Here is a 9,299-nt window from a genome sequence, read left to right on the forward strand (position 1 = left end):
TACTATTTCCGCAGAGTTAGCAAACTCCCTGAAACTTAGACAACAGCGATAGTGCGAATCTCTAAAATGTTGTCATCCTCAACCTCAAGAATCACTTTCATTTTTAGGTATTCTCTTCTCCAAATCCCTAATTTTGTTTCCTTCCCTTCCTCTTCATCTTCATTCTCATCCCTTCATTCTCATTCTGTGTCCCCATCCACTCGCCAAGTTGATGAAGCTGTTGATTCCTTCACTCGCATGCTCTCTATGCGTCGTACTCCTCCCGTCATCCAATTTAACCAGATTTTGGGATCTCTTTCCAAGACGAAGCATTTCCACGTCGCCGTTTCCCTTTTTCAGCAATTGCAAGCCAGGGGAATTGCGCCCAGCATAGTCACTTTGAATATCTTAATCAATTGTTGCTGCGGCATGGGTCGTATGACGCTTGCTTCCTCTGTATTGGCCAAGATTTTCAGAATGGATTATCAACCTAATACGGTAACATTCACAACAATCCTGAAAGGCCTCTTTCTCTGTGGTAGTGTTGAAAAAGCAGTGCGCTTTCATGACAGAGTGGTGGCTCATGGATTTCAGTTTAATCAAGTCACTTATGGGACGTTGATCAATGGGCTCTGTAAGACCGGACACACATCAGCTGCTATTCAAGTGTTGAGAAAGATCCCACGGTATGGCATTGCTCCTGATGTCTTCATCTACAACACAATTATTGATAGCCTCTGCAAGGATACACTTGTGAGTCAGGCTTTTCATTTATACTCTGGAATGCTTGCTAAGGGAATTTCTCCCGATGTTATCACATACAATTCTCTCATTTTTGGATTGTGTCTTGTGGGTCAATTTAAGGAAGCCGTTGATATACTAAATCATATGATGCTTAAAAACATTACTCCTAATGTTTATACCTATACTACTTTGATTGATGGGCTATGCAAGGAAGGAAAGATCAAAGATGCTAAGAGTGTATTGGCTGTAATGGCAAAACGTGGTGTGAAACCAAATGTAGTTACTTATAACAGCCTAATGGATGGATATTGTTTGGTTAATCAGGTAAATAAGGCAAAATATGTATTCAACACAATGGCCCAAAGTAGAGTGTCACTTGATGTTCAAAGTTACAATATCATGATTAATGGCTTGTGCAAAAGTAAAATGGTGGATGAAGCCTTGAATCTTTTTGAAGAAATGCGTCGTAGGTACTTGGTTCCAAACACGGTAACTTACAACACTCTTATTGATGGCTTGAGCAAATCAAAGAGAATCTCTTGTGCTTTGGAGCTTCTTGTCAAGATGCACGAAGGAGGTCCACCCGCTAATGTAGTCACTTACAATTCCTTGTTGGATGGGATGTTCAATATCAAACAAGTTGACAAGGCACTTATGTTATTCAAGCAAATGAAAGAGAGTGGCATTGATCCAAATATAGTCACGTATAGTATACTTATTGATGGCCTATGCAAAGGTGGAAGACTTGTAGCTGCAAAAGAGATTTTTCAAGATCTTTCCATGAAAGGCTATCCTCCAAATGTGACGACATACAATATTATTATCAATGGGCTCTGCAAAGAGGGTTTGTTTGAAGAAGCATTGGCACTCTTGTCAAAAATGGAAGGCAATGGTTGCTTACCAAATGCTGTGACTTTTGAAACTGTTATTCATGCTTTGTTTGAAAAAGATGAGAATGACATGGCGGAGAGACTTCTTCGGGAAATGGTTGCTAGAGGCTTATTGAATTGATAAAAGAAGGTAAGATACATCAACTCAAATTGAAATTACATCTCATTTTTGCTAAATATGTATCATAGTTTTGTAAATTCTGTGTCTGTTGGGTCAGAGGACTTTGGCAATGCCATAACATTAATTAATTTTGCACTTTCGATTTGCAATTGCTATCATCCTTTTTAATTCCACTACTTTATTGATTCTTTAGATGATATTCCTAGTTATAGCTTACAGATTTAGTGTTTAAGATCTCTTTATAGCAATAGAGTGTTCTTTACTGTTATTCTATGAGTTCATATATATATCATGCTACAATCTAAGCAAAACTAAAAAGATTGAACATTTTGTGTTGTTGTTTGTTCTCTGCTATTTTGCCGTGCAACTTATTTTTCCTTATCTTTGTAGGTACCGTATATAAATCAAACTAATTCCTATGACTGTTTTATCATATAAGCAACCATGAACTATTGTTTATTGGATTGGATCCTCCAGGAATTGTCGTAAAAGGAAATTTAAGTATCTATTAAGGATTTATTCTTAAGCTTATATGGTTTTCCATTTCCATCTTCAAATTAAACCCACCTTCTAAAATGCATGTCCCCTCTTTTCATCATCCTGAGCAACATTGAGTTAAGGTTAATATGGTTCAGTTGTCTCAAAATTTTTGGCCATTTACTTAATTATTGCTACTCAGTTGTAATGCTTGGAAATCGCCCCTGCTGAAAATATGTACATTGTGAAGTACTTTTCCAGAGGATGTTTTTCTCTTAATCCTTAGATAAATTACCTCATGATTTCTTGTCTAATATCCTGTGTAGACATTGTTCCATTGTCTCTGACACTCTGATTATTAGCATTTTAGAAAAACTCTTACTGGCTTGGAGTTGCATTGTGTGTTGTTGTGACGGAGGTGTTAAAAGTGAAACAATACATCTTTGAAATTGAATTTGATTTTATTTGGTGAATTTCTTTGCATTTATTTATTATTTTGATAATGTTGTTCTGGAAGGATTACTTTTAATGACTCTGAAGTCTGAGCTTTATATTTGCTATGCAGAGGAAGATACTTTTGAGATGGCCCTCGATACTGTAAGATTCTGTTTTCTTTTATTGCGATGTAGTTTCATTAAGCAAATTATTGCCATAATTAGTGAAACTCAGTGGATGTGACATATATCTCTTGAATCTACAGGCCCGAGGAATAAACCATTTGCACAACTGCACTCGAGTGATTGTACACCATGATTTGAAGTCACTAAATCTTCTTGTTGATAAAAATTGGGTTGTGAAGGTGTCAACTAATTGTCATGATTGAATTTTCTTGATAGCATGCTGATAGCTACCTGTAGATATGGTTTAATTGTTTTTTTTTACTGTTTCTTTTTTTTTTAATTGTGTTAGGTCTTCGGCAACCAACATAAACATATAGCCGAACCCCCATGACATGAATTAAAGACATTATTGCGCTAAAGCTAGGTCGTTGCCCGGAAGCAACGCGCCGTATGGCTCGAGTACGGTGTCAAAGCAAGAGCCGCTGCATCGGTACCCGGATGTAGTGTTAAATGAGCAAGGGTTCTCGCGTTTTCGTGAACGGACGAGAGTAAATAAGCTAGTTCACAAAGTAAAAGGTAAAGGTCGAAGTGATAGAAGGTTGAGATTTGGGACATGGAACATAGACACTCTAATAGGAAAGTCCATGAAGGTAGTGGACACCATGACAAGGAGGAAGATTAACTTTATGTGCCTACAAGAAACGAAATGGGTTGGTGCAAAGGTTAGGGAGTTGGATACTTCTGGTTTCAAACTTTGGTATACAGGAAAGGTGAAGAAAAGGAATGAGGTTGGAATAATTGTGGATAAGCAGTGGAAGAAGGACGTAGTGGATGTCAAGAGGGTGGGAGATCGGATCATCTCTATCAAACTTGTGGTGGAGGGAGGTGCTTTCCATGTGATTAGCGCCTATGCACCGCAAGTGGGTTCGGACAAACAACACAAGATAAGGTTTTGGGAGGATCTAGAGAGTTTGGTTCAAAGCATACCTTTGGGAGATAAGATTTTTTTAGGAGGAGATTTAAATGGCCATGTTGGGGGAGAAGTGACTGGATATGGGAGTATTCACGGAGGCCATGGTTTCGGGGTGATCAATGCCGAGGGTAAAACTATTTTGGATTTTTCTTCAACCTTTGATCTTCTCATCGCAAATACATGTTTTAAAAAGAGAGACGAACATCTTATAACCTATAAGAGTGGCATGACAAGCTCTCAAATCGACTTCTTCTTGTTGAGGAGAGTCGACCGGAAATTTTGCATTAACTGTAAAATTATTCCGGGAGAGAGTTTGACAACACAACATAGGGTGCTCGTCATGGATTTTCGCGTTGAGTAAAAGTTGAGGAAAAGACATTATACGAAGAACCCAAGGACGAGGTGGTGGCGGATGAAAGGTGAGGAACAAAGAAACTTCCTAAGACGGGTAGGAGAAGAGGCAAAGTGGGATGGAAATGGAAGCGCGGAAGAGATGTGGAGGGAGATGGCAGAAGTTATTAGAAGAACAGCAAAAGAAAGTTTTGGTGAATCTAAAGGAATAGGACCAAGAGACAAGGAGTCCTGGTGGTGGAATGCGAATATACAAGAAAAGATAAAGATAAAAAGGGAATGCTTTAAATAGTGGTCTTTAAGCCGCAATGCAGATAATTGGAAAAAATATAAGGCAGCTAAGAAAGAGACAAAAGTGGCTGTAAGTGAAGCAAAAACAAGAGCATATGAGGGTTTATACCAGTCTTTGGGCACAAAAGAAGGAGAAAAAGGTATATATATAGAATCGCAAAGAGTCGGGAAAGAAGAACGAGAGATTTGGATCAGGTTAAGTGCATAAAAGATAAGGATGGAGAGGTGTTGGCTCAAGAGGAGAAGATTAATGAAATGTGGAAGAGTTACTTCTACGAGTTATTTAATGAGGGACAGAAGACTCTTCCGAGCCTTGGTCGATTATGCACAAGGGAAGAAGATCAAAACTTTGACTACTATCGAAGGATTCGAGACTTCGAGGTAAAAGAGGCTTTAAAGCAGATGAAAAATGGCAGGACAGTAGGACCTGATAATATCCCGATTGAGGTTTGGAAAGGTCTTGGAGAAAAATGCATCAACTGGTTAACCAAACTTTTTAATGAGATTTTAAGGTCAAAGAAGATGCCTGATGAGTGGAGAAAGAGCACCTTGGTACCTATCTACAAGAATAAGGGGGATATACAAAGTTGTGGAAACTATAGAGGGATTAAGCTTATGAGTCATACTATGAAATTATGGGAAAGGGTGATAGAACGGAAGTTGAGAAAAGAGACACAAGTAACAGAGAATCAATTTGGATTTATGCCAGGAAGATCTACCACTGAAGCGATATACATATTAAGAAGGATGATGGAGAGGTATTGTAGTAGTAAAAGGGACCTACATATGGTGTTTATTGATTTGGAAAAAGCGTATGATAGGGTACCAAGGGAAGTCTTATGGAAGGTTTTAGAAAAGAGGAGAGTAAGGATTGCATATATTCGGGCAATTAAAGACATGTATGATGGAGTCACAACTAGTGTGAAGACTCAAGGTGGTATGACGGAAGAATTTCCTATTGGTATAGGATTACACCAGGGATCATCCGTAAGTCCATACCTTTTCACATTAGTCCTGGAAGTACTCACAGAGCACATCCAAGAGCCTGTGTCATGGTGCATGCTTTTTGCCGATGATATTGTCCTTATGAGAGAGTCAAGGGAAGACCTAAATAAGAAGTTGGAGTTATGGAGAGAAGCTTTAGAAGTGTATGGTCTGCGCATAAGCCGTAGCAAGACGGAATATATGGAATGTAAGTTCAGTTTGAGAAGGGAAAACCCCAATATAGAGGTGAAGATTGGAGAAAACATCCTAGAAAAAGTTAAAAGTTTTAAGTATCTTGGGTGCATCATACAGGATAATGGAGAGATTGAACAGGATGTAAATCATAGGATCCAAGCAGGTTGGTCAAAATGACGGAATGCATCTGGTTTTATATGTGGCAAAAAAGTGCCTTTAAAACTTAAAGGTAAATTCTATCGCACCGCTATAAGACCGGCTATGCTGTATGGTACGGAGTGTTGGGCGGCTAAAGGGGAGCACGAACATAAGCTGAGTGTGGCAGAGATGAAGATGTTGAGATGGATGAGTAGTCATACGTGATTGGATAAAATAAGGAATGAAGATATAAGAGAGAGAGTTGGAGTAGCACCCATTGTGGAAAAGATGGTTGAATCGCGTCTCAGGTGGTTTGGACATGTGAGAAGAAGATCGATAGAACATCCAGTCAGGAGGGTGGATGAGATGGAAGATGGACAAAGGGCAAGAAGCATAGGAAGACCTAAGAAGACTATCCATGAGGTGGTTAAACAAGATCTACATGTAAACGGTCTCTCTGTAGACATGATACATGACAGAGCACAATGACGTCGTTTGATTCATGTAGCCGACCCCACTTAGTGGGACAAGGCTTTGTTGTTGTTTTGTTGTTGTTTCTTTTTTCTTTCGTATAGTTATGTGATTTTGGCTTATCAAGAATGAAGCACAGTACATTCCTTTCTTCCAGATCAACTTCAGGAACAGTAAGCTGTCATGATCCTCATTTCTAAACTCAAATACTGTGTCATACCCTCTGCCTTCTGAATTATTCGTTCTTTCATGTTCTTGTTCTATATTTTGCTGCATATTTTTTATGTTCATTGTGCTTTATATTCTTCTGAAGATATACAAACATACACAAATGGAGGCATTTGCTATTATCTTTTAACAAAAAATTTGGGAAACCAGGAGCTTCTTGCCGTTTAAAAATTCATTATGTTTGGCATGTTATATTAATCCTGTTGGGATGATGAATACCTATCTTTAGCCTGGGCTTATGTTATGTTCAATTTATAATACAATTACTAATTCTATGTGCCAAGAAAATGTCGATTGAATAGGGTTTGAGAGAATGAGAGAAGGAAGAAAACAGAGAGTGAGAAAGAAAAAAGAGGATTTGAAGAGAAAGACAAGAAATGTATGATCTGCATTACTAGTTAGCTTATCACTAATTTGTGCTTATGTATATAGAAGAGTAGCTTGCTGTGCAAGCTAGTACAAAAGGCACAACAGTCCGTTCATTCTTAAGTTAGTTATGATAGCTGTAACTAACAGCTCTCCTATGTAGCTGGCACTGTTCCAACAGCCAACAGTTCTCTCATAACTAACTCTTGTAACTCTTCTCTAGACTTTACCAACTCACTCTACTACGATGAATGGTCTTTGGTAACAAATGAGCAAATCTTTCTTAATTTTGTTGAGGCCTAAAGTTATTGTTTGGTAAGAGTTTCTGCCTTTCTGGACCAAAAATGTAAAGACAGGAGAGAGAGAGAGATAATTGGGCAAATTTTGTCTTAGGGAAGAGAAACTTTGTGCATTTTTCTGTCTCCTTTTCAAATTGGTCTGTGTCCTCTGATGATTGCCAAATGGAGCCTTAGTGTAACTACATGCTTTTCATCTCTACCTCGAGCTCCTCTCTTTCGTATGCGTGATCAGTTCCGATATTCTGCACGTATTTAGTTTTGCTGCTAAGCGTTTGTTTGGCATTGCAATATATTCATTTTTTATGACATGTTGCAGGCCGAGTGGATGGTGCCTGAAGTGTTAAGAAATGAACCTTCAAATGAAAAGTAAGCTCAGTTATCATTGGTTTTCATCATTAAATTTTTCTTTATTTTGCTTGTGGAGGAGGATTTTATTGTCTGTGTTCCTCTCTGACCTGAATCATCTGGCATAGGGAAAAATAAGTTGGAATTTTTATTACATATAACTGTTCTTTGGCTTCCTTGTCTTGTCGTTCTTCTCATTGGTTTTGCCACCCTTTTAAGGCATTCATAATTTTGTGATTATAACAAGTGGTGATTGGATATCCAGGTGCGATGTTTATACTTTGGAGTCATATTATGGGAGCTCTCTACTTTGCAACAGCCCTGGGGTGGAATCAATCGATGCAAGTTGTGGGTGCTGTCGGTTTCCAGCATCGTTGCCTTGTCATTCCAGATGATATGGACCCTGCTATCACGGATATTATCAAGCAATGCTGGCAGACGTGTGTACTCTTCAATCATTTTATCTGTATTCTAAGATATCAGAACTCTTGCTTATAGCATTCTGAAAACCGCTTGTTCTATCGGATATGAATAATCACATGAAAGGAAATACACATCTGATCTTGCCAAGGTACAGTTTTGTTTCAATATAACCATTTTTTTAATAAAAAATCCTTATAAAGTGCAAGCCAGTTTCAACAAACCCCTGTAATGACGACTCGTTGTTTTCTCTAAAGATTTTTATGCATGATAGGGACTTGATTACACGATTTTTAAACTAGAAGACTTGGTTGAAAAATATTTGTACAGCATATGGACTTAATTGAAAACTTCTAGACTACAGGGATTTGTCGAAAATATTTCGCATATACAGGATGCCCTTGCAAATGTTTAAGCTTTAGGAACCTTTATAATACTTAACCTACAATCATGGTTGGTGTGATATGATACTCTTTTGTGTGGTAGAGATCCAAAGTTGAGAACTACAGAAATAATGGCGGCGCTGAAGCCGTTGCACAAGCCGAACATTGGTTCTCAATCTGAAGTGTCGAAACCAGGTAGGCATGAGAAGGCTCAGTCATCAAGAGTTGGTGCCGACTCAGCTAACCATATCTTTTTCCATTTTTGCTGATAAAGAAAATGATGGGAAGACGAGTTGTATAGTATTTTTGCTCATTCAGTCCTGTAATTCTTTTCAGTCTTGTCCCTTCTCTTTCCTTTTTTTTATTTATTTCTTTTTTCTCATTTACTTTTAATTTTGTACCATTTGTTTGTGTACACAATTCTTTGTAATTTTGCTGTAATCAATTCTAAATTTTTATGTGCATAAATTATGAGATGTTGCAGTTGTAGCTTGAATGCAAGAAAATTTGATAATGCGTGGAAATTGTTTGGTGCTGTAAATGCAAATTGGATAAATTTTTTATTTTTATTTTTATTTTTTTTCATTTTTTAATTGGATGGGGCCAAGGGTTATGTCTAAGGCTTGGTGATAAAGTTTTTTAAAAAAGTATTTTTCACTGAAAAGCACAAATTTTTTATTTTGCATTTGATAAATAAAAAAATTGTGTTCATACTTATAAATTTTAAAAGATAAGAGTGTTTTTAAAAGGATTTAAGATAGAATTTTTTAAAAATGATTTTATTTATTAAAATTAAAAGATTTAATATAATTTTATACATTAATTGATATCTAAATATAATTTTTATATTAATGTATATTATAGTATATTTAAATCTTAAAAGTTATTTTATTAAATGTTATTGTTATTTGTGTTTATTAAAAATTATTTTTAATTTAATTTATCAAATATAAATACTATAATTTTTTTTAAAATTATTTTTTAAAATTAATTTTTATAAACTATTTTAAAAAATAAAAATTTTACTAAACAAAGCTTAACTCCTTCACCCTTCTTGTTCGAAAAAATAATATTGTTTATATTT

General features: G+C 36.7%; 1 protein-coding gene and 1 pseudogene across 3 annotated transcripts; both read left to right on the plus strand.

Annotated features, from left to right (window-relative positions):
• On the plus strand, window positions 1-6,347 carry LOC112802380 (uncharacterized). Of its 3 annotated transcripts, XR_011882362.1 has the most exons (4): window positions 1-1,743; window positions 2,777-2,808; window positions 2,912-3,010; window positions 6,279-6,347. XR_011882362.1 is itself a non-coding variant. In XM_072237672.1 (3 exons), exon 1 carries the CDS (start codon window positions 67-69, stop codon window positions 1,732-1,734), a length of 1,668 nt encoding a protein of 555 aa, XP_072093773.1. In that variant the 5' UTR covers window positions 1-66; the 3' UTR covers window positions 1,735-1,743; window positions 2,777-2,808; window positions 2,912-3,113. The 3 variants fall into 3 exon arrangements, 2 of the variants coding, with proteins under 2 accessions (XP_072093773.1, XP_072093774.1); XM_072237672.1 differs by lacking the exon at window positions 6,279-6,347 and having other exon boundaries at window positions 2,912-3,113; XM_072237673.1 differs by lacking the exons at window positions 2,777-2,808; window positions 6,279-6,347 and having other exon boundaries at window positions 2,881-3,089.
• On the plus strand, window positions 6,070-8,607 carry LOC140173179 (probable serine/threonine-protein kinase SIS8; annotated as a pseudogene).
• Window positions 8,608-9,299: the final 692 nt, after the last annotated feature.

Source organism: Arachis hypogaea, chromosome 5 (genome assembly GCF_003086295.3).
Source record: "Arachis hypogaea cultivar Tifrunner chromosome 5, arahy.Tifrunner.gnm2.J5K5, whole genome shotgun sequence".
NCBI classification, from domain to species: Eukaryota; Viridiplantae; Streptophyta; class Magnoliopsida; order Fabales; family Fabaceae; genus Arachis; species Arachis hypogaea.

Bases quoted from the DNA above. Each gene is read 5' to 3' on its own strand.
- LOC112802380 (XM_072237672.1), top strand. From the start codon at position 67: ATGTTGTCATCCTCAACCTCAAGAATCACTTTCATTTTTAGGTATTCT.